Source organism: Thamnophis sirtalis, unplaced genomic scaffold (assembly GCF_051295495.1).
Source record: "Thamnophis sirtalis isolate CommonGarterSnake01/CBP01778 unplaced genomic scaffold, rThaSir2_p1.2 scaffold_2, whole genome shotgun sequence".
In the NCBI taxonomy this organism is placed as follows: Eukaryota; Metazoa; Chordata; class Lepidosauria; order Squamata; family Natricidae; genus Thamnophis; species Thamnophis sirtalis.
In genome coordinates this window covers 46,493,515-46,517,871 of record NW_028261382.1, presented here as the reverse complement: position 1 = coordinate 46,517,871, position 24,357 = coordinate 46,493,515, and the positions used below count along the sequence as shown (strand labels likewise).

Sequence of the window (24,357 nt, the reverse complement as noted above, 5' to 3'; positions counted from 1 at the left end):
CAAAAAATAAAAAAAGAATTGTACGATTTGTTTAATGGCAAATGGTTTGTTTGTCTGTCCTCCCCGCAGTGGAACCGAGTGAGAACGATCAGAACTGGAACCGGCAACTCCCCCGTCGTAGCGATGAGACCTGGAATGGCCATACCAAGAGCCCGGGCTCCCCTAAAATGCCCGAGGGCAGTACGCAAAACGGCAGGTAGAGAGCATCTATCTCACCCTCTTCACCACTGGCCAGAGCCAATCCCCTTCTACCAATGAATAGGGTATTTTTGCAGCTCAATTTAGGAAGCGGAGTGGGGTACCCTGTCCGCGTCTTGTGACATTTCTTCCCCACAAAAAAAAATGGGTAGTCCTCGCTTAACGGCCGTTCAGAGTTATGACAGATCTCCCCACGGTCTTGGAGTGGCATCTGAGTCGCTTGGCAACCGTTTCTCATTCAGGACGGTTCGCAGTGCCTTGTGGCGTGTGATTTTGGGTGGGTTTTGTCAAATTCCAGCATTGACTTAGAATAGAATAGAATAGGATTCTGAATAGGATAGAATAGGATACGTTACAATAGGATATGATAGGATTTTGAATAGGATAGGATAAGGTTCTGAATAGAATAAAATAGAATAGAATAACAGAGTTGGAAAGGGACCTTGGAGGTCTTTTAGTCCAACCCCCTGCTTAGGCAGGAAACCCTACATCACTTCAGACAAACGGATATCCAATCTCTTCTTTAGAACATCTGATTCATTGTTCTCACTGTCAGGAAATTTCTTCTTAGTTCTGAGTTGCTTCTCTCCTTGATTAGTTTCCAACCATTGCTTCTTGTTCTGCCCTCAGGTGCCTTGGAAAATAGTTTGACCCCCTCTTCTTTGTGGCAACCCCTGAAATATTGGAAGACTGCTATCATGTTTCCCCTAGTCCTTCTTTGCATTAAACTAGACATCCCCAGTTCCTGCAACCGTTCTTCATATGTTTTAGCCTCCAGTCCCCTAATCCTCTTCCTTGCTCTTCTCTGCACTCTTTCTAGAGTCTCCACATCTGTTTTTATATCATGGCAACCAAAACTGGATGCCGTATTCCAAGTGTGGCCTAACCAAGGCCTTATAAAGTGGTATTAACACTTCATGTGATCTTGATTCAATCCCTCTGTTGATGCAGCCTAGAACTGTGTTGGCTAGAACTAAGGATAAATTTCCTGACAGTGAGAACAATTAATCAGTGGAACAGAAGTTGCCTCCAGAAGTTGTGAATGCCCCAACACTGGAAGTCTTTAAGAAGATGTTGGATAGCCATTTGTCTTTAACGGTATAAGGTTTCCTGCTTAGGCAGGGGGTTGGACTAGAAGACCTCCAAGGTCCCTTCCAACTCTATTTATATACCGCTTCATAGTGCTTCACAGCCCTCTCTAAGCGGTGTTCAGTCAGCCTCTTGCCCGCAACCATCTGGGTCCTCATTTTACCGACCTCGGAAGGACAGAAGGCTGAGTCAACCTTGAGCCTGCTGAGATCCATGCTGCCAAATTGCAGGAAGCCGGCAGTCAGCAGAAGTCGCCTGCAGTACTGCACTGCGCCACTATGGCTCAAAGTCGCATTGCGCTCATTCCAGCCTCCACTGATACAGATAGTCCTCAAACGTATGACAGTTCATTTAGTACGATGAACCGCTGCAGGAACTGGGCATGGCTAGTCTAGGGAAGAGAAGGACCAGGGGAGACAGGATAGCAGCCTTCCAGGGGCTGCCACAGAGAGGAGGAAGGGGGTCAAGCTATTCTCCAAAGCACCTTTGAAGGCCAGAGAAGGAAGAATGGATGGAAACTGACCAAGGAGAGATTCAACCTGGAAACAAGGAGGAATTTCCTGACAGGGAGAGCAATCAACCCATGAAACAGAAGTTGCCTTCAGAAGTTGTGGGAGCTTCATCCCTGGAGGATTTCAAGAAGAGACTGGGCTGCCCTCTGTCAGAAATGGTGTAGGGTCTCCTGCTTGGGCAGGGGGTTGGACTAGATGACCTACGAGGTCTCCTCCAACTCTGTTAATCTGTTAAAAGGTTTTTTTTAATTTTTATTTCTCATATATACATTCACAATTATATGATCTCATAACTGTTATTAATATGTATTTGTAACAATTTTTCTCCCCTACAGTTGACAATATACTTGAAATTGCTTTCTTACCATCCCATAAACCCATCTTATCTTACAACAATCCTACTTCTTCTTCCTTCCTTCCCTCCTTCCTTCCCTCCTTTCTTCTCTCCTTCTCTCCTTCCTTCCCTCCTTTAGATTAGATTAGATTTAGTTTATTTGTATGCTGCCCTTCTCCGGGAGGGACTCAGGGCAGCGAACAACTCAGAAGGGGAAAAGGGGACACAAACACAAACTTCCTTCCCTCCCTCCTTCCCCCTTCCCTCCCTCCTTTCTTCTCTCCTTCTCTCCTTCCCTCCTTCCTTCCCTCCTTCCCTCCTTCCTTCCCTCCTTCTCTCTTTCCTTTCCTCCTTCCTTTCCTCCTTCCTTCCCCCCTTCCTTCTCTCCTTCATTCCCTCCTTCCTTCCCTCCTTTCTTCTCTCCTTCTCTCCTTCCTTCCCTCCTTCCTTCCCTCCTTTCTTCTCTCCTTCCTTCCCTCCTTCCTTCCTTTCTTCCCCCCTTTCTTCTCTTTCTTCTCTCCTTCCTTCCTTCCTCCTCTCCTTTCCCTTCTCTCCTTCCCCTTCCTCTCCTCTACCCTGTTAAAAGTTAACAGCCCACAGCGAGCATCAGAATCAAACTGAGAATATAATAAAAAATATTTTTGGCGGATTCAGTGACTCCCACGGACCAGCGTTTTCAGAATTGTCACCCAATCCTTGTTTCTCTCCGTGGCAGGAGGAGATCGCGGCCCGAAGAAACAACGTGGTATGTAGATCCGGCTGGTTCCCCTGTTCACTCACCGCTGCATTCTCAGTCCAGCCAGAACGGTAAGTCTCTTCCCCCTCCTTTTGATCTGTTTCACTGCAATTACTGGCAGTCCTCAACTTACAACCATTTCAGTTAGCGACCATCCCAAGTTTTGGCCCAGGTATTTATTTACCCTAATCCTGTATTAGATGAGAAAAGGAATGAATTATATCTTTAGTGTCAAGTCAAAGTCATTCACTATAGATATAATTGGTTCCTTTTTATTTTAGCGGCCCAGGCATTCCAGAGTTATGCTGGAACACACACACGAACTTGAATGCACACTATCACTGTCAGAAGTACTCTGATTTGACACTATAGATATAATTGATTCCTTTTCATTTCAGCGGCCCAGGTAATCTAGAGTTATGCTGGAATACACACACACACACTCACCGAGGGGTGTTAGGGGTATTGTATTTGTATTTGTATTTATTTGTCTTGTATGCCGCCCACTCCCGAAGGACTCCGGGCGGCTCACAATAGACAAGGGAAGGGGAAAACTGGACAAAGACAACACTTTAAAAACAAAAACCGCAACATTCACAGTTTCCGTGGGGCTGGATATTTCACAAGCCCCCCGGCCTGCTGGAGCAGCCAGGACTTGGTGGCTTTGCGGAAGGCCGGGAGGGTAGTAAGGGTCCGGATCTCGACGGGGAGATCATTCCAGAGGGCTGGAGCTGCAACAGAGAAGGCTCTCCCCTGGGGGGTCGCCAGCCGACATTGGCTGGCGGATGGAATCCGGAAGAGACCTAACCTGTGAGATCTAATCGGTCTATGGGAGGTAATCGGCAGGAGGCGGTCTCTCAGGTACCCAGGTCCGATGCCATGTAGGGCTTTATAGGTAGCGACCAGCACCTTGAAGCGGATTCGGAGACCAATGGGGAGCCAGTGCAGCTCGCGGAGGATAGGTGTGACGTGGGTGTACCTGGGTGCACCCACAATCGCTTGCGCGGCTGCGTTCTGAACTAACTGAAGTCTTCGAACACTCTTCAAGGGCAGCCCCATGTAGAGCGCATTACAATAATCCAGTCTTGAGGTCACAAGGGTGTGAGTGACTGTCTGAAGGGCCTCCCGATCCAGGTAGAGTCGCAATTGGTGCACCAGGCAGACCTGGGCAAAGGGTGTCTTATCCCCTACAGTATTTGTTTCCAGAGAGTAAGCCATCTGTGTACCAAGTTTCGTTGAAATTGAAATTGCTTGAGGCGTTCCAGGGTTATGCTGGAACACACACAGCCATGTTTATATATATATAGATATCATGACGTTGGCTCTATTTCAAGCCAAAAATTAGCATTTCTCGGTTTTAAACGACAGAACGTATTTTTCCTCTTCCCTCCTCTTTAACTTTCCTTTTATGCTGTGTCTTTTTTTTTTAAAGATATTAAAAAGAGCAGCTTAATCTAGTGTTTTTTCATTCTGGAAGCCCGTCAGCCGGAAAAGCAAGGTTAAATCTTTTAGAAACAGGCTAATGAGGAGGTTAAACCCAATCGAATCTGGGTTTAAATTGGAGTTTCATTCAAATGACCGCTTATCTTTTTTTTCGCCGTCTCGTCCTTCCAGGCGACGTCGCCGGCAACTCTGCGGAAACCGAGGACCAGACACTGGAAAGGCCAAACGGGCCCCGGCTCATCCAGAGGGTTTTACTCAGGGGTTCAGCCTTGCTGGCTTCCCTGGGATTGGGCCGTGAGTTGCCGGCCCCTTCTTCGGAGGGGCCTGTGGAAGGGCCAACTTCTCGGAAGGTGTCTCCCCAAAGAGACCCCACTCCTGCTCTACAGGTGGACACCTGCAAGGATGAGGCTGCCACGGATCTCCTCATTGACCTGGCTTCGGTGGGGGACAGGACGGCCTTGCCACCCTTATGGATACGAGAGTCACCCAGGGTGCCACAGGCCGTGGAAGGACGGACCACCAAGGCCCAAAAGTGGGGTGAGTGACAGCAATCCATCCCTCTTAAAGCATGCTGGCTGGGGGATTCCGGGAGTTGAAGTCATGCATTTTAAAGCATGCTGGCTGGGGGATTCTGGGAGTTGAAGTCCACCTATCTTAAAGCATGTTGGCTGGGGGATTCTGGGAGTTGAAGTCCATCCCTCTTAAAGCATGTTGGCTGGGGGATTCTGGGAGTTAAAGTCATGCATTTTAAAGAATGCTGGCTGGGGGATTCTGGGAGTTGAAGTCCACCCCTCTTAAAGCATGCCGGTTGGGGGATTCTGGGAGTTGAAGTCATGCATTTTAAAGCATGCTGGCTAAGGAATTCTGGGAATTGAAGTCCACCTATCTTAAAGCATGCCGGTTGGGGGATTCTGGGAGTTGAAGTCCACCTATCTTAAAGCAAGCTGGCTGGGGGATTCTGGGAGTTGAAGTCCATCCATCCGTAGCTTAGAGATGCACCCGAATGGCTTCCCTCGATCAATCGCAGCTTTGCTCTTCCTCTCTTCCCACAGATGGTGCCTTCCCCTCTCCCTCCTCCCCCCGCAGCCCCCGCTCCCCTCGCCCCTCCCTTCACCCCACCCTCATTTCCCGTCCCCGTCCTTCCCCTATCCGCAGCCGGATCGACCCCTGGAGCTTCGTCTCGTCAGGATCCCGGGCCTCGCCAGCAGTCACCCCAGTCCAGTCGCCCCGCCTGGCTCCACGACAGTTCAAACCACTCGGTCCCGAAAGCACCAACCCTTTCGGGGCGCCCAATTCGGACCCCTTCACCTGGGGGGACTTTTCGGTGCCCGCCGACCCTTTTCTGGGGACCTCCACCCGGGCAGCCCCAGAGACACTGAGCCCTGCGGTTTGCTGGACCTCCAGACTACTCCCACCTCCGCAAGAGGATTTGCCAGCCGCGTCCTGGTGGGGGGAGACCTCCTGCCCCCCAGGAAGCACCATCCCCAAATGACCAGGGACACGCGGTTTCCAGAAATACGCCTGCCGGGCTTCGCGGGACGGGACTGTGGCCAAAGATGCGAGGACCAGAGAGACGGCTGTTCTACAAGGAAGGACATTTTAAAACAACAAACTCGGGACCTCGGTGGTGAAAACTGGGGGTCACGCAAAGAGGGGCTCACTTCCTCCCCGCATCTCCGCTATGCAATGAACACTAAGCCGCCGCAGCCAGGGGCGGCTCGCCTTGTGGTGCCCTTTCCCCGTTCCCATCCTGGCTCCTCCTTATAGGCAGCTATCTGGGGTTCTTGCCTCTGCTCCCTATCTCACGCCAGAGGGTCCTTCCCCGTTTCAGGGTGGGGGGGGGAAACGACACTGGGATCGAGAACACCCCTACCTCCCCCACGGTCCCGGTTAGCTTTCCGTTCCCTTCCAGCCCTCCTCCTTCTCCCCACACACCGGAAAGAAATTCCAGCAATAGCAGTTAGACTTATATACCGCTTCATAGGGCTTTCAGCCCTCTCTAAGGGGTTTACAGAGTCAGCATATTGCCCCCAACAACAATCCGGGTCCTCATTTTACCCACCTCGGAAGGATGGAAGGCTGAGTCAACCCTGAGCCGGTGAGATTTGAACCGCCGAACTGCAGTCAGCTGAAGTAGCCTGCAGTGCTGCACTCTAACCACTGCACCACCTCGGCAAATTGACGCCTCTGTGCAACGTTTGTCTTTTTGCACACCAAGGACGAGAGGGGCAGCCCCCTCCTCGGCCCTCGTCTCGAGGCCAAAGCGAAAAGCAGAGGGAATTCCCACGCAACCAACAAGCACCACCCAAAGCACTTTTCGAGTGTGCGACTCTACTGTGTCTTCTTTCCCCTACTTGAAAAATTCACACGTGTGCCGGGCTCCCCCTGCTGTGACTTCCTCCTCCGTATGTGCACGCACACACTCACTCCCCTGAGCAGGGTAGGGGGAGCCAACTGTGTTCAAGGACCGTCCCAGCACCGGGCGGGCCGAGCCTGTGAAACGAGACCAAATAAACCTCCGGATATTGCCAGCCTGTGGAGGTGTCTGTTTGGGGATTCAGATCGGCCACACACAAAAAAAAAGGGGGGGGGAAGGATTGCGCATAGTTGCGCATGGAATTGGGTAGCATCTAGTTGCAACAGCACTTAGACTTATATCCCGCTTCACAGTGCTTTACAGCCCCTCTCTAAGCGGTTGACAGAGTCGGCCTCTTGGCCCCCCAACAATCTGGGTCCTCGTTTTACTGACCGTGGAAAGACAGGCAGATTCAGCTTTGAGCCGGTCAGGATTGAACTGCTGGTCGTGGGCAGAGTTAGCTTGCAATACTGCAGCCTCACCACTGGGAAGGAAGGGAGGAAGGAATAGCACTTAGAATCAAGTTCACGTGAAGGGTTAATAACACTTTATAAGGCCACACTTGGAATACGGCATCCAGTTTTGGTCGCCACGATGTAAAAAAGATGTTGAGACTCTAGAAAGAGGGCAGAGAAGAGCAACCAGGATGATTAGGGGACTGGAGGCTAAAACATATGAAGAACGGTTGCAGGAACTGGGTATGTCTAGTTTAATGAAAAGAAGGACCAGGGGAGACATGATAGCAGTCTTCCAATAGCTCAGGGGTTGCCCCAAAGAAGAGGGAGTCAAGCTATTCTCCAAGGCACCTGAGGGTAGAACAAGAAGCAATGGGTGGAAACTAATCAAGGAGAGACGCAACTTAGAACTGAGGAGAAATTTCCTGATAGTGAGAACAATTAATCAGTGGAACAGAAATTGCCTCCAGAAGTTGTGAATGCTCCAACCCTGGATGTTTAAAGAAGATATGGAATAACCATTTGTCTGAAATGGTAATAGGTTTTCCTGTCTAGGCAGGGGTTCGACTAGCAGACCTCCAAGGTCCCTTCCAACTCTATTTATATAGCGCTTCACAGCCCTCTCTAAGTGGTTTGCAGAGTCAGACTCTTGCCCCCCAAAATCTGGGTCCTCATTTTACCGATCTCGGAAGGATGGAAGGCTGATTCAGCCTTGAGCCAGTCAGGATTGAACTCCTGGCAGTGGGCAGAGTTAGCTGCAGTACTGCATTCTAACCACTGGGAAGGAAAGCATGGAAGGATAGCAATAGCACTTAGACCTATATACCACTTCAGTGTTTTCCAGCCCTCTCTAAGTGGTGTACAGAGTCAGCCTCTTGCCCCCAATTATCTGGGTCCTCATTTTACCGACCTCGGAAGGACGGAAGGCTGAGTCAGTCTTGAGCCTGGTGAGATTCGAACTGCCAAATTGCAGGGAGCCGGCAGGCAGCAGAAGTAGCCTGCAGTACTGCACTGCACCACCATGGCTCAAAGTCGCATTGTGCTCATTCCACCCTCCACTGATACAGATAGTCCTCGAACTTATGACAGTTCATTTAGTGACCGTTCAAAGTTCCAAGGATGCTGGAAAAAGCGACTTAACAACCATTTTTCACAGTTACAACCCCATGCTGATGTGATCGGAATTCAGAGGCTTGGCAACTGCTTCCTACTTACGACCGTTGCTGTGTCCCCCAAGGTAACATGATTTCCCCTTTTGCAACCTTGGGACGAGCCAAGGAGAGGGGGAAGCCAGATTCACTTAATGACGTGGGTGACTGGCTCATCAACTGCTATGATTCGCTTAACAACTGGGGCAAGTAAGGTCGTAAAACGGGCCAAAGCTCGCTTACGAAATGTCTCGCTTGAGGGCGGGGTTTGACGTCGCGATGACACGACACGCAATCTTGGAGCTCCAGGATTGCTATCGATATCTGCTGCTGGATTCAAGGACTTAAACCTGTGTTGGCAAACGTGAGGGACTACCTCCTTTATCCACAGCGGATCCTGTCTGAAAATGCAGATTTAGGAAGCTGCAATTTCTGTGGCTTGAAGGTCACTTTGTCCCATTTGATTTTCCATCCTTTTTTTTGTTTCTTCTTTTTGCCGTGGTTCTTAAGTGAATCGTGCGGGTCACTTAATTTCACCTCTGAGGCTGTGAATCCATTTGCAAAAATGAGTGGGGGGGACGGGACCCTGGCTTTTTGGGGAAGGGACAGGTTTGCCCTCCTCTGCTTAGGCTAAAGCCTTGGAATAAATTGACATTTGTTGATGAACGCAGGCCACGTGGCTTCTTACCACGAGTGAGTAAAGGAAAGGATATGGTTACAATTTGATAAGGAATTCCTCCTCCCACCCAAATAATTTGTGCTCTGTAGCAGCTGGTTATCTTCCTCTTAACCAACTTTCCAGGATGTCTGGAGAGATCCCCAAAATCTCCCCCACCCCCCGGAAGGAAAAACATCAGCCTGCACAAGAATAGTCTTTCTAATATAAATATTGATTAGCAGAGAGGAACTCGTGACGCTCGTATATAAAAGACTGCATCTAAAACACGGCATCCAGTTTTGGTCGTCGCATTATAAAAAAAAGAGGTTGAGACTCTAGAAAGAGTGCAGAGAAGAGCAACGGCGAGGATTAGGGGATTGGAGGTTAATATATAGGGTCTCCTGCTTGAGCAGGAGGTTGGACTAGAAGACCTCCAAGGCCCCTTCCAACTCTTATCCTGTCAATAGAATGGAATAGAGCTGGAAGGGACCTTGGAGGTCGTCTAGTCCAGCCCCCTGCTCAAGCAGGAGAATCTATACAAGTGACTGCCTAGAGAAAAGAGGGACTGGGGTGGGGGGTCGGGATATGACCGCAGTATTCCAGTATTTGAGGGGTGGATCAGAGCCTCCAGCATCAGGAGCATCCCCGTCTCAAGGGCATCTCCAAGTGGCCCCCCATCCCACCTACAGCGACCCCCAAAAAGTGGACCAGAGCCTCCAGCATCAGTGGCATCCCTGTCTCAAAAGGCGTGATTTCCTAGTGGCCCCCCATCCCACCTACAGCGACCCGAAAGGGTGGACCAGAGCCTCCAGCATCAGGCGCATCCCTGTCTCGAAGGCGTGATTTCCTAGTGGCCCCCCATCCCACCTACAGCGACCCCCAAAGGGTGGTCCAGAGCCTCCAGCATCAGGCGTATCCCCGTCCCGAAGGCGTGATTTCCTAGTGGCCTCCCATCCCACCTACAGCGACCCCAAAGGGTGGACCAGAGCCTCCAGCATCAGTGGCATCCCCGTCTCGAAGGCGTGATTTCCTAGTGGCCCCCCATCCCACCTACAGCGACCCCCCAAAGGGTGGTCCAGAGCCTCCAGCATCAGGCGTATCCCCGTCCCGAAGGCGTGATTTCCTAGTGGCCTCCCATCCCACCTACAGCGACCCCAAAGGGTGGACCAGAGCCTCCAGCATCAGTGGCATCCCCGTCTCGAAGGCGTGATTTCCTAGTGGCCCCCCATCCCACCTACAGCGACCCCCAAAGGGTGGTCCAGAGCCTCCAGCATCAGGCGTATCCCCGTCCCGAAGGCGTGATTTCCTAGTGGCCCCCCATCCCACCTACAGCGACCCCCAAAAAGTGGACCAGAGCCTCCAGCATCAGTGGCATCCCCGTCTCGAAGGCGTGATTTCCTAGTGGCCCCCCATCCTACCTACAGCGACCCCCAAAGGGTGGTCCAGAGCCTCCAGCATCAGGCGTATCCCCGTCCCGAAGGCGTGATTTCCTAGTGGCCCCCCATCCCACCTACAGCGACCCCCCAAAAAGTGAACCAGAGCCTCCAGCATCAGTGCCATCCCTGTCTCGAAGGCGTGATTTCCTAGTGGCCCCCCATCCCACCTACAGCGACCCCCAAAGGGTGGACCAGAGCCTCCAGCAGCAGGAGCATCCCCGTCTCGAAGGCGTGATTTCCTAGTGGCCTCCCATCCCACCTACAGCGACCAACAAAGGGTGGACCAGAGCCTCCCGCATCAGGAGCATCCCCCTCTTGAAGGCGTGATTTCCTAGTGGCCTCCCATCCCACCTACAGCGACCCCAAAGGGTGGTCCAGAGCCTCCAGCATCAGTGGCATCCCCGTCTCGAAGGCGTGATTTCCTAGTGGCCCCCCATCCCACCTACAGTGACCCCAAAGGGTGAACCAGAGCCTCCAGCAGCAGGAGCATCCCCCTCTCGAAGGCGTGATCTCCTAGTGGCCCCCCATCCCCTCCTTCCACTTAGTCCTCGACTTACAACCGTTTGGAGTCCCCCATCTCCGAAGGGCCGCCGGGCGAGGGGAGGGCGGGGCGGCGGGCGCGGCTCACCTGCCAACTCAGCTCACCTGGATGGAAGAGGCGGCGGGGCGCTTCGGGCTCCTGCTGGCCGCCTACGGGCTCTTCTTGCTGCTGGGCGCCGCCGTCTTCGCCGCCCTGGAGGCGCCCGCCGAGCAAGCCATGCTGGACGGCTTGAGGGCCGCCCGCGCCTCGCTCCTGGCCGAGCACCGGCCTTGCTTGGCCGAAGAGCAGCTGGTTGGGCTGCTGAGGCGCGTCCTGGCCGCCCGCGGCTACGGCGCCTCCGCCTTGGGCAACGGGTCGGCGGACCCCGCCTGGGAGTTCACCTCGGCGCTCTTCTTCGCCGCCAGCACCCTCACCACCACCGGTGAGCGCCTTCCCACGTGCGCGCCTGACACGCGTCAGCCCGCCCAGCGGAGGGGAGAAGGGTGGGAGGGGGGCAAAGGGGCGGGGAAGGGGGGAAGGTGGGCAGCCATAGGTTGGGTCTGCGCAGGGCAGGTAGATGGGAGAAGAACGGACTGGGAGGGGACCTTGGAGGTCTTCTAGCCCAACCCCAGACCAAGGTGGGTCTGTGCAGGACAGGTATCCGGAGAATAACCGACTTGGGGGGGATCTTGGAGGTCTTCTAGTCCAACCCCAGCCCAAGCAGGATACAGTCTACTATTCCGGACACTGGTTAATTGTTTTCACTGTTAGGAAATTTCTCTTTAGTTCTACATTGTTTCTCTCCTTGATTAGTTTCCATCCATTGTTTCTTGTTCTCCCTTGGCGTGGCTTGAAGAATAGGTTTTAATCAGAACAGAGCTGGAGGGGACCTTGGAGATCTTCTAGTCCAACCTCCTGCTCAAGCAGGAGACCCTAAGCCACTTTAGACAAACTAATCTCTTTTTAATCCACTCGGAGAGTTTGCTGAATTAATGACGCAGAAGGCTCTAGTCCCTATGGTATAAGATGTTCCGATCAGCATCATCTGATTTGAATGACACCCTTCTTATGAAAACTTGGTTGCTGGGGGAGGAAAATAGGTTAAAAATCTAATTCTTTTTTCCCCCCTTCCATTTCTGACAAGTTTGTCAGATTTTTCCGAGTTCTGGACCCCAAATTTTGGAAAAAAGGCAGAAGAATAACCTTTATAAAATGGAATATTTTCAAAACAGCCATTATTTTTTTAGTCTCCGTTTCCTTGCGAAACAACAAGTTAATTCTGGATGGGCCTGCCTTAAACAATATAATTGTTTTGAAATGAATCAGCATTAAAAACGAAGAAAAATTAAGATGCCAGTACAGGTAGCTGTTGCATATCTTGGCAACACACATTGCCAGCTTCTCTCTTGCTTCCGATAAGTGGCAACTTAGTGAATCAGAATAAATATTCCGCCCTTATTTTCTGGAAAATCGAATTGCAGAATAATTAATTTAGCAGCCATTTGACGTACTAGCTGCACTGGAAACAAAAACGACTTCCAACCGGTCCTCACAGCTATGACAGTGTCAGCATCCCCATGGACAAAGGATGAATATTTGGGCACTGGGCAACTGGCGTATATTTAAAACGGTTTCAGCTTCCCGGCTGGCTTCCGACAAGCAGAACCAATGGAAGGAATTGGGTTCATTTAACGACTGTGGGGTTCACTTAACAACTGCAATTTGCTTAACAACTGTAGCGAGAAAGGTCATGAGATTGGAGGCTGCTCACTTTTCCCACTTATCAGTCACTTGTCTGAAATGGTATAGGACCATAGAGCAGGGGGCTGGACTAGAAGACCTCCAAGGTCCCTTTCCAGATTCTATTGTTCTGTTCTGTTTTAATTTCCATTTCCATTTATTGTGTTCTAATGTGTTCTGTTCTGTTCTACTCTACTCTAATTCAATTCTATTCTATTATATACTATTCTATTCCTATTAATCCTATTCTATTCTATTCCATTCCATTCCTATTATTCCTATTCCATTCCATTCCTATTATTCCTATTCTATCCCATTCCAATTATTCCTATTCTATTCTATTCTATTCTATTCCATTCCATTCCATTCCATTCATTATTCCTATTCCATTCCATTTAAACTGTACTATAGTATTCTATTCCATTCCAATTATTCCTATTCTATTCCATTCCATTCATATTATACCTATTCCATTTCATTCTATTCTAAACTGTACTATAGCATTCTATTCCATTCCAATTATTCCTATTTTCTTCCATTCCATTCCATTCATATTATTCCTATTCCATTCCATTCTATTCTATGCTAAACTGTACTTTAGTATTCTATTCTATTCCATTCCAATTATTCCTATTCTATTCCATTCTGTTCATATTATTCCTATTCCATTCCATGCTATTCTATAGAGTACTATAGTATTCTATTCCATTCCAATTATTCCTATTCCATTCCATTCCTATTATTCATATTCTATTCTATTCTAAACTGTACTATAGTATTCTATTCCATTCCATTCCAATTATTCCTATTCTATTCTATTCCATTCCATTCATATTATTCCTGTTCCATCCTATTCCATTCCAATTATTCATATTCTATTCTATTCTAAACTGTACTATAGTATTCTATTCCATTCCATTCCAATTATTCCTATTCTATTCTATTCCATTCCATTCATATTATTCCTGTTCCATCCTATTCCATTCCAATTATTCATATTCTATTCTATTCTAAACTGTACTATAGTATTCTATTCCATTCCATTCCAATTATTCCTATTCTATTCTATTCCATTCATATTCCTATTCCATCCTATTCCATTCCAATTATTCATATTCTATTCCATTCCTATTATTCATATTCTATTCTATTCTATTCTATTCTATTCTATTCTAAACTGTACTATAGTATTCTGTTCCATTCCATTCCAATTATTCCTATTCTATTCTATTCCATTCCGTTCATATTCCTATTCCATCCTATTCCATTCCAATTATTCATATTCTATTCTATTCTAAACGGTACTATAGTATTCTATTCCATTCCAATTATTCCTATTCTATTCTATTCCATTCCATTCCAATTATTCCTATTCTATTTTATTCCATTCCATTCATATTATTCCTGTTCCATCCTATTCCATTCCAATTATTCATATTCTATTCCATTCCTATTATTCATATTCTATTCTATTCTAAACTGTACTATAGTATTCTATTCCATTCCATTCCATTCCAATTATTCCTATTCTATTCTATTCCATTCCATTCATTTTCCTATTCCATCCTATTCCATTCCAATTATTCATATTCTATTCCATTCCTATTATTCATATTCTATTCTATTCTATTCTAAACTGTACTATATATTCTATTCCATTCCATTCCAATTATTCCTATTCTATTCTATTCCATTCCATTCATTTTCCTATTCCATCCTATTCCATTCCAATTATTCCTATTCTATTCCATTGCTATTATTCATATTCATATTCTATTCTATTCTAAACTGTACTATATATTCTATTCCATTCCATTCCAATTATTCCTATTCTATTCTATTCCATTCCATTCATATTATTCCTATTCCATCCTATTCCATTCCAATTATTCATATTCCATTCCATTCCTATTATTCATATTCTATTCTATTCTAAACTGTACTATAGTATTCTATTCCATTCCATTACAATTATTCCTATTCTATTCTATTCCATTCCATTCATATTCCTATTCCATCCTATTCCATTCCAATTATTCATATTCTATTCCATTCCTATTATTCATATTCTATTCTGTTCTGTTCTATTCTATTCTATTCTATTCTATTCTATTCTATTCTATAGTATTCTGTTCCATTCCCTTCCTTTAAGGCAGTTACTTTGCAGTAGGCATAAACTATATTCTGTCCCTTGCAATTCCCATCAAAATTGAGAAATTCACAGGTTCCAAATGAAAAAAAACACATAGGATGCTCTTGGCTGGAATTATTTCCGCTAACGGCTGGCTGATGTCAAATGCCATATTTCTTTCCAGATGTGGCCCTTGGCATTAAATGCCAGCTTCAGATACAGCTAGTCCTTGACTTACGTTCTATTCATTTAGCGACCGTTTGAAGTTCCAGACAGCGAGTCCAGAAATTAGCCAACAAATTAGTTGATGAGCTACAGTTAACCCACCAGCCCGGATTCATAACGGCAGTGATTCACTTAACAATCGTGGCAGAGGAAGGTCGCAAGACGGGGCAAAACTCACTTATCGACTGTCTTGCTTAGTAACAAATACTTTGGGCTCAGTTGGGGTTGTGTTTCAGCCAAACCAAGTGAATTGGGAAGCCTTTTTTTATTTGCTATTGAACAGGAGGGCACATTCGGGGGAAGGTCACTGAGGCCCGCTGGCTATCCTGTCCCTCTTATTATTATTTTTGGAAGCAAGCAACTTAAATATCTGGCATTTAGCCAGGCCAAAGAACATCAAAGAGCATCGGGCTTTAAGAACAAATCCATTGTGATTTTCCAGGTGGGGAATCGCGGAGTATAATTTGCTCCTTTGACACTCCTACCCCCCTATCGAGAAAGAGTCAGTTCCTGGAAAAGAGAGAGCTTTTTATATTTACAAAATTTCGCTTGTAACACCAGTAGTGCTCAACGTAGGACCACAATTGAGCCCAAAATAAAATGAGACGTTTGTGAAAGTGAGTATTGCCGGGTTTTACGACGTTTCTTGCCACGTTTGTTAAGGGAATCACTGCAGCTGTTAAATGACTAACACTTTTTGAGTGCTTTGGAGAATGGAATGGAATGAAATGGACTATATTAAAGAATAGGAATAGAATAGAATATATTAAAGAATAGGAATAGAATAGAATATGTTAAAGAATAGGAATAGAATAGAATATGTTGAAGAATAGGAATAGAATATATTAAAGAATAGGAATAGGAATAGAATAGAATATATTAAAGAATAGGAATAGAATAGAATATATTAAAGAATAGGAATAGGAATAAAATATATTAAAGAATAGGAATAGGAATAGAATATATTAAAGAATAGGAATAGGAATAAAATATATTAAAGAATAGGAATAGGAATAGAATATTTTAAAGAATAGGAATAGGAATAGAATAGAATATATTAAAGAATAGGAATAGAATATATTAAAGAATAGGAATAGGAATAGAATAGAATATATTAAAGAATAGGAATAGAATAGAATATATTAAAGAATAGGAATAGGAATAAAATATATTAAAGAATAGGAATAGGAATAAATAGAATATTTTAAAGAATAGGAATAGGAATAGAATATATTAAAGAATAGGAATAGGAATAGAATAGGGTTCAGAATAGAATAGGATTTAGAATAGAATAGGAATACATTTCAGAATAGGATTCAGAATAGGATTGAATTCAATAGGATTCAGAATAGAATAGGAATAAGATTCAGAATACAATAGGATTTAAAATAGAATAGGAATAGGATTCAGACTAGAATAGGATTCAGAATAGAATAGAATGGAAATAAGGAAAGGAAAAGGAAAGGAGAATGAAGTGGAACAGAACAGAATAGTTGGCAGGGACCTTAGAGGTCTTCTAGTCCAACCCCCTGATCAGGCAGGCAACCCCACACTCCCTCTTCTCTGTGACAGCCCCTCAAGTACTGGAATACAGTTATCCCCTCTCCCCCTAATCCTTCTCTTCATTCAACTAAAATCAGGACTCTCCAAACTTGGCAACCTTCAAGACTCATTGGCTAGCTGAGCCATTCTTGGAAGCCCGCGAGTCTTAAAAGCTGCCAACTTATCGGGAGACCCCTGAAGTAGACCTACCCAGATCCCTCCATCATTTGTTGCAGAATTGAGCCTCCAGACTTTTAATCCTCTCTTGTTCTTCCTCCTCCTCTCGATTCTAGGTTACGGAAACGTGGTTCCCCTCTCGGACTGGGGCAAAATTATCAGCATCCTTTATTGCTTTGTTGGGATCCCGGTAACCATATTGTTTGTCCGGTGTCTCCTCCGCTACCTGTTGCCCATCCTAACGCACCGGCCGGTGCAATACATCCACAGCCGCTGGGGCTTGCCCCGGGGACACGTGGCCCTGGGACACTCCATGGGGATGGGGATGGCCACCCTGGCACTCTTCCTGGTCATCCCGGCCATCTGTTTCTGGATCTTAAAGGACAACTGGACTTTCTTGGAATCCGTCTATTTCTGCTTCATCTCGCTCAGCACCATCGGCCTGGGGGATTTCGTCCCCCGCCTCATGTCTCCCCCATCGCTACACGGGTTTTATGAGCTGAGCATCACGTGTAAGTCACCCGGTTAACTGGTGTGTGTGAGTGGGTGTGTTGGCAGCCAGGAATAAGTGCCAGGAAGAGTCCTTCATATGACTTTCCCCCCCCCCGTTGGTTTGATTTGGAGGATCACCAAGGTCCAAGAAGCAGAATTACAGTAAGAGGAGAAGGGAGACCTTTAAAAGATTTATTAACAGTTGGAAGGGACCTTGTAGGCCATCTAGTCTAACCCCCCGCCCAAGCAGGAGACCCTTCGCCATTTCTGACAGAGGGCAGTAGAGTCTCTTCTTGAAAGCCTCCAGGGATGAAGCTCCCACAACTTCCGAAGGCAACTTCTGTTTCAATGAATATAGGTTAAGAGTTGGAAGGGACCTTGGAGGTCATCTAGTGCAACCCTCCACCCAAGCAGGAGACCCGACACCATTTCTGACAGAGGGCAGTAGAGTCTCTTCTTGAAAGCCTCCAGGGATGAAGCTCCCACAACTTCCAAAGGCAACTTCTGTTCCATGGGTTGATGGCTTGGATACTACAGCTTAATAGTTTATTGGAGTTGGAAGGGACCTTGTAGGTCATCTAGTCCAACCCCAACGTCCAAGCAGGAGACCCTACACTGTTTCTTACAGAGGGCAGTCCAATCTCTTCTTGAAAGCCTCCAAGGATGAAGCTCCCACAACTTCCAAAGGCAACTTCTGCTCCATGGGTTGATGGTTCTCCCTGTCAGGAAATCCCTCCTTATTTCCAGGTTGAATCTCTCCTGGGTCAGTTTCCATCCATTGTTCCTTGTCTGGCCTTCAGGTCCCTTGGAGAATAGCTGGACCCCCTTCCTCCTCTCTGTGGCAGCCCCTCAAATATTGGAAGATGCTCTCCTGTCTCCCCTGGTCTTTTTCTTCCCTAGCCCAGTTGAGATTAACAGAGTTGGAAGGGACCTTGTAGGCCATCTAGTCCAACCCCCTCCCCAAGCAGGGGACCCTACACCATTTCTGACAAATGGCTGTCCGGTCTCTTCTTGAAAGCTTCCAGTGATTAAGCTCCCACAACTTCCCAACTTCTGTCCCATGGGTTGATTGTTCTCCCTGTCAGAAAATGTCTCCTTATTTCTAGGTTGAATCTCTCCTTGGTCAGTTTCCATCCATTATTCCTTCTCTGGCCTTCAAAGGTGCTTTGGAGAATAGCTTGACCCCCTTCCTCCTCTCTGGGGCAGCCCCACCAATATTGGAAGATGCTCTCCTGTCTCCCCTGGTCCTTCTCTTCACTAGACTGGCCAGGCCCAGTTCCTGCAACCTCCTGGCGAAGGGCCCCCCAAAATCCAGAGCCAGCCTGCAAAGTAGACTACCCCCCCCCTCCCCAGCTTTTGTGAGAACTGCCAGGGAAGCCACCTGAAGCCCGCAGAGGGAGAAAAACGGCCCAACGCACCCAAGTCCATTCCCGAACTTCTGGTTTGTGCTTACGGTTCAGGGAAGCCAGATGAAAATGAAGGCGGAAATCAGAAGAATTAAAGAATTAATCTTCCAGAAGATTATAATAATTCTATTATCATTTTTAATATTATAAGATTATTATAATCTTTGGGAAGATGGTTCCTATTTATGACGGTTGCAGAGTCCTGGGGTCATGTGATCCCGTTTTTGCGACCAGCCAATGTTGGGGAAGCCAGACTCACTTCGCGAGCGTGTTACTAAACGAACAATGGCAGTGCTTCACTTAACAACCGTGGCAAGCCCTGTCGTAAAGGGGAACGAAACTCACTGAAAAGGCTTCGTTCCTCAAAGGAAATTCTGGGCTCAGTTGTGGCCGTAAATTGAGGACTACCTGTACAAAGGGCTGTAGACTACAGTTGGGAGATTAAAAATACATTCTGAGTCACGCCTGGTTTGCATCTGAACAAATCACCAGGAAATGCCAGGATTATAAATTTGGCTGCCAGGCTGGAAAAAAAAAAGATTTTTGGAAAGAGGCCAAATCAAACGGCTTCCATGCTCTGGTCCAAAAAAAGTAAAGCTGCATGAAAATGTCTTATAATCATAGAACAACACATTTGGAAGGGACCTTAGAGGTCTTCTAGTCCAACCCCCTGCCCAATACTATACCATCCTGGGCAAAGGGTTGTCCAATCTTTTCTTGAAGCCTCCAGTAATGGAGCAACCACACAACACCGGGAAACAAGTTGTTGTCTTTATCAATTACATCTGTCTTTCTTCGATCTTAAGTCACTTATCATTCAAAGTGACAATAAAGTTTATCTATCTATCTATCTATCTATCTATCTATCTATCTATCTATCTATCTATCTATCTATCTATCTATCTATCTATCTATCTATCTCTATCTAATTTTCTATTTATGCCTTCTATCAATCTCTCCTATCTCATATATCTATCCATCCATCCATCCGTTATCTATCTATCTATCTATCTATCTATCTATCTATCTATCTATCTATCTATCTATCTATCTATCATCCATCCATCCGTATCTATCTATCTATCCATCCATCCATCCATCCATCCATCCACCCACATCTATCCATCCACCCACTCACCCACCAGTCTCTATCTCATCCATCCACCCACCCACCCACTGGTGTCTGTCTGTCTGTCTGTCTGTCTGTCTGTCTGTCTGTCTGTCTGTCTGTCTATCTATCTATCTATCTATCTAATTTTCTGTCTATTTTCTATCTATGTCTTATATCAATCTCTCCTATCATTTATCTATCCATCCATCCATCCATCATCCACTCACATCTATCCATCCATCCACCCACCCACTGCTCTCTCTCTCTCCTATATCCATCCACCGATATCTATCTATCTATCTATCTATCTATCTATCTATCTATCTATCTATCTCTATCTATCTAATTTTCTATTTATGCCTTCTATCAATCTCTCGGATCTCATATATCTATCCATCCATCCATCCATCCATCCATCCGTTATCTATCTATCTATCTATCTATCTATCTATCTATCTATCTATCTATCTATCTATCTATCTATCTATCTATCTATCATCCATCCACCCACATCTATCCATCCACCCACTCACCCACCAGTCTCTATCTCATCCATCCATCCATCCACCCACCCACTGGTGTCTGTCTGTCTGTCTGTCTATCTATCTAATCTAATTTTCTGTCTATTTTCTATCTATGTCTTATATCAATCTCTCCTATAATTTATCTATCCATCCATCCATCCATCCACCAGTTATCTATCTATCTATCCATCCATCCATCATCCACTCACATCTATCCATCCATCCATCCACCCACCCACTGCTCTCTCTCTCTCTCCTATATCTATCTATCGGTATCTATCTATCTATCTATCTATCTATCTATCTATCTATCTATCTATCTATCTATCTATCTATCTATCTATCTATCTATCTATCTACCTACCTACCTACCTACCTACCTACCTACCTACCTACCTACCTACCTTACCTACCTACCTACCTACCTACCTATCTAATTTTCTGTCTATAGTATCTATGATACAGAATCATAGAATCCTGGGGCTGGAAGGGACCTTGGAGGTCTTCTAGTCCAACCCCCTGCTCGAGCACAAGACCTTTCACGAGTGTCCAACCTTGGCAACTTTGTGGACTTCAACTCCCAGAATTCTCCAGGCCTCCAACTTCGGCAAGACTGGTGGACTTCCAATTCCTAGACTTCCCAATGGCCGAAGTTCCACCAGTCTTAAGGTTGCCAAGATTGGACCTCCCTCCCTTATAACCATTCTGGGCTGTCCAATCTCTTCTTCGAAACCTCCAGTGATGGAGCCCCCACAACCTCTGGTGGCAAGCAGTTCCACTGGTTAATTGTCCTCACTGTCAAGTAATTTCAAAGTCCCTTTTGTCTTCTTTTTCCCCTTTTATAGGCTACCTACTTAGCGGATTGCTAGCCATGCTGGTGACTCTGGAAACAATTTACCAACTGCAAGAAATCCGTGCTCTTGTCCGTTTCTTTGCTCCGTCCCGCAGAGCGACGCTGAAGGAGGAGGATCGTGTGGGAATCGTCGCCAGGGATCAACTAGCATTGACCTCCAATCTCGGATCCTGTTCCCCCAAATCTTTAACCAAAAGGGGTGCCCCTTAAATGTGTTCCTCTCACCGCACATTCACCGCACTCCCAAATCTCTCCAATGCAAGTAATCCTCGACTTACGACGGCGATTGAGCCCCAAATTTCTGCGCTAAGTGAAACATTGGTCAAGTGAGTTTTACTCCATTTTACGAGCTCTCTTGCCATAGTTGTTAAGTGAATCGCTGCATTTAAGTGAGTAACATGGTTGTTAAGTGAATCTTCCCCATTGACTTTGCTTCTCCAAAAAGTGAGCCCATTGACTCTGGGGCACGACAACCGTCATAAATATGAGTCGTTTGCCAAGCATCTGAATTTGGATCACGTGACCATGGGAATGCTGGAATGGTCGTAAGTGTGAACAGCATAAGTCACTTTTTTTTCTGACAAGCAAAGTCAATGGAGAAGCCAGATCCACTTAGCAACCCTGTTACTAACTGAACAACTGGAATGATTCACTTAACAACCGTGGCAAGAAAGTTGGTGAAGTGGGCCAAAACTCACTTAACAAATGTTTCATTGAGCAACAGAAACATTGGGCTCGATTGCGGCCGTAACTTCGAGGACTACCTGCAGTTTTTTTTTCCCAGTTGTAACTTTGAACGGTCGTTAAATGAGTGGTTATAACTCAAGCCTGTACAATTAGGATTGAATCTGTCCTGGGAATGAACCAGGGATGGATTCCTGCAGGTTCTAACCCCTTCTTTAGAAGAGGTTCCACAAATCTACCATGCTGTTTAAGAACCGATTCCAGCTCCCTCCCCCTGCCCGTCTGCACCACGCTTGCCCCACCCACCGCTTACTGATTGGCTGGCTCACCAATCGCCCCGCCCGCCTCTAAGAGTCCTATCTACTGTAAACCTTACAGTCTTAAAGCTATCAAGTTTGAACACCCCTGGGTTTTTTCTAAAGGGTTAGGGGTGCAAGCAGCTTGTAACTTGACAGCTTTAAGACTTGCACACTTCAATGCCAGAGTTCCTGAGCCAACATGACTGGAGGAGGAATTCTGGGAGTTGAAGTCCACAAGTCTTAAAGCTGTCAAGTTTGAACACCCCTGGTTTTTTTTTCCCCTAAAGGGTTAGGGGTGCAAGGGTCTTGTAACTTGACAGCTTTAAGACTTGTACACTTCAATGCCAGAGTTCCTGAGCCAACGTGACTGGAGGAGGAATTCTGGGAGTTGAAGTCCACAAGTCTTAAAGCTGTCAATTTTGAATACCCCTGGGTTTTTTTTTTCTAATGGGTTAAGGGTGCAAGGGTCTTGTAACTTGACAGCTTTAAGACTTGCACGCTTCAATGCCAGAATTTCTGAGCCAACGTGACTGGAGGAGGAATTCTGGGAGTTGAAGTCCACAAGTCATAAAGCTGTCAATTTTGAATACCCCTGGGTTTTTTTTTTCTAATGGGTTAAGGGTGCAAGGGTCTTGTAACTTGACAGCTTTAAGACTTGCACACTTCAATGCCAGAGTTCCTGAGCCAACATGATTGGAGGAGGAATTCTGGGAGTTGAAGTCCACAAGTCTTAAAGCTGTCAAGTTTGAACACCCCTGGGGTTTTTTTTCCCTAAAGGGTTAGGGGTGCAAGGGTCTTGTAACTTGACAGCTTTAAGACTTGCGTGCTTCAAATGCCAGAGTTTCTGAGCCAACATTTTGGTTGCTAAGCAGGAGCGTTGTTAAGTGAGTTTCACCACATTTTACAAGTTGGCCATCCCCACCCAGACACATGACTGCCAAGCCACTCCCACCCGGTCACATGGCCGGCAAGCCACTCCCACAAAGCAGGCCACACCTACAGAAGAGATTCTAAAAACATTTTGAAACCCACCACTGGAATGAACCCACCCCTCCCTCTCTCCATCATCACCCGTCGTTCGTATTTTCAAAACATTTATTCTGCAGTCCAGTACAAATTTAGTGCAAATACTCAAGAGCCCAACTTTTAGGAAGAGGTGGGCATTAAGCTTTGCCCGTCACCCCGATTGGCACTAGGAGCATTCAAGGCACTCGGTGGCTTTGGTACCATCCAGCGTGGATCGTTTTGATTTAAAAAACAAAAAACAAGGAAACATTCCAAAAGTAAAATGCTGCTTCGGCCAAAAAGCTTGATCATCAAAACGGGAGGAAGGATCCAATTTCGAACTCGGAACCGCCTGGCATGCACGCAGGAGCTCACACACAACCCAATAAATAGTTTCTAAATACAGATTGTTGCAAATCTCTTTTCCCCCCCCAGACCGAGAGAAAAATCTCTAGCGAAAGTTTGTCCCCCACCCCACCCCAGAATTGAGATTCCCACTTAAAATCTTAAGTGCATCTCAATTTATTCTCCTCCCCCCCCCCCAAAAAAAAGTGGGGGGAAATCCACGGAGCCTTTCTCCTGGGCACGAACAGAGCGCAGCAAGCTGGAGCAGTGTCGGAAGGCAGAAGATCATTGGCGGTCCAGGAAACTCTGGGGCTTTCCCCTCCCCACACTGCAGGGGTGTTGCGGGAGCTCAGCTGACGCGGCATTTTTCCCGCCGACTCATCTTGTCGCGCCTCTGCTTTAAGCCTCGCTCCAGTCGGGCGTCTTCTTCCAAAGCTCTGGAAGATTTTGGGGTGCGACGGGAAGGGAGACAGGAGGGAAAAATTGAGAGAAATCTTTGTTAGGTGTCCACCCTTCTTTTTATTTCGTCATTAGGTTTTTATTTTAATTTATTTAAGCATTTATATCCCGCCTGCGTTGCTTTTAGAAATAACCCAAGGAAGGGAACGTATCTAATATTCCTTTCTCCTGTTTTCCCCACAACAACCTTGACAACAACCTTGCGAGGTGGGATGGACTGAGAGTGTCATTGGCCCAAAGTCACCAAGCATGCCAAAGGCGGGACTAGAACTCCCAGTCTCCTGGTGATTGGCCCAAAGTCACCCAGCTGGTTTTCATGGCTAAGGTGGGACTAGAACTCACCGTCTCCTGGTGATTGGCCCAAAGTCACCCAGCTACCTTTTAAGGCAGAACTAGAACTCACTGTCTCCTGGTGATTGATAGCTTGGAGGAAAGGAAGGAAGGATAGGAAGGAAGGAAGGGAGGAGAGATAGCTAGGA

The 24,357-nt window shown here is 46.6% G+C and overlaps 3 protein-coding genes across 5 annotated transcripts in view; 2 read left to right on the top strand and 1 right to left on the bottom strand.

Moving 5' to 3' along the window:
• The window catches only part of MAP3K11 (mitogen-activated protein kinase kinase kinase 11), a 32,942-nt gene extending 26,405 nt beyond the window's left edge, over positions 1–6,537 (top strand). Inside the window, exons 7-10 of the mRNA XM_087705318.1 lie at positions 70–196; positions 2,849–2,940; positions 4,484–4,849; positions 5,365–6,537. Coding sequence (XP_087561444.1) covers positions 70–196; positions 2,849–2,940; positions 4,484–4,849; positions 5,365–5,804 — 1,025 coding nt within the window. The 3' untranslated portion in view covers positions 5,805–6,537. The remainder of the gene's footprint in view (positions 1–69; positions 197–2,848; positions 2,941–4,483; positions 4,850–5,364) is intronic.
• Positions 6,538–11,014: 4,477 nt separating this feature from the next.
• On the top strand, positions 11,015–22,179 carry KCNK7 (potassium two pore domain channel subfamily K member 7). The gene is made up of 3 exons (XM_087703449.1): positions 11,015–11,327; positions 16,817–17,212; positions 21,079–22,179. The coding sequence occupies exons 1-3, from the start codon at positions 11,015–11,017 to the stop codon at positions 21,294–21,296; spliced, it is 927 nt and encodes a 308-aa protein (XP_087559575.1). The 3' UTR covers positions 21,297–22,179.
• Positions 22,180–23,146: 967 nt separating this feature from the next.
• EHBP1L1 (EH domain binding protein 1 like 1) overlaps positions 23,147–24,357 on the bottom strand; it is a 56,850-nt gene continuing 55,639 nt past the window's right edge. For all 3 annotated transcript variants that reach the window (XM_087705315.1, XM_087705316.1, XM_087705317.1), the window contains one exon: positions 23,147–23,856. In XM_087705315.1, coding sequence (XP_087561441.1) covers positions 23,769–23,856 — 88 coding nt within the window. In that variant the 3' untranslated portion in view covers positions 23,147–23,768. The remainder of the gene's footprint in view (positions 23,857–24,357) is intronic.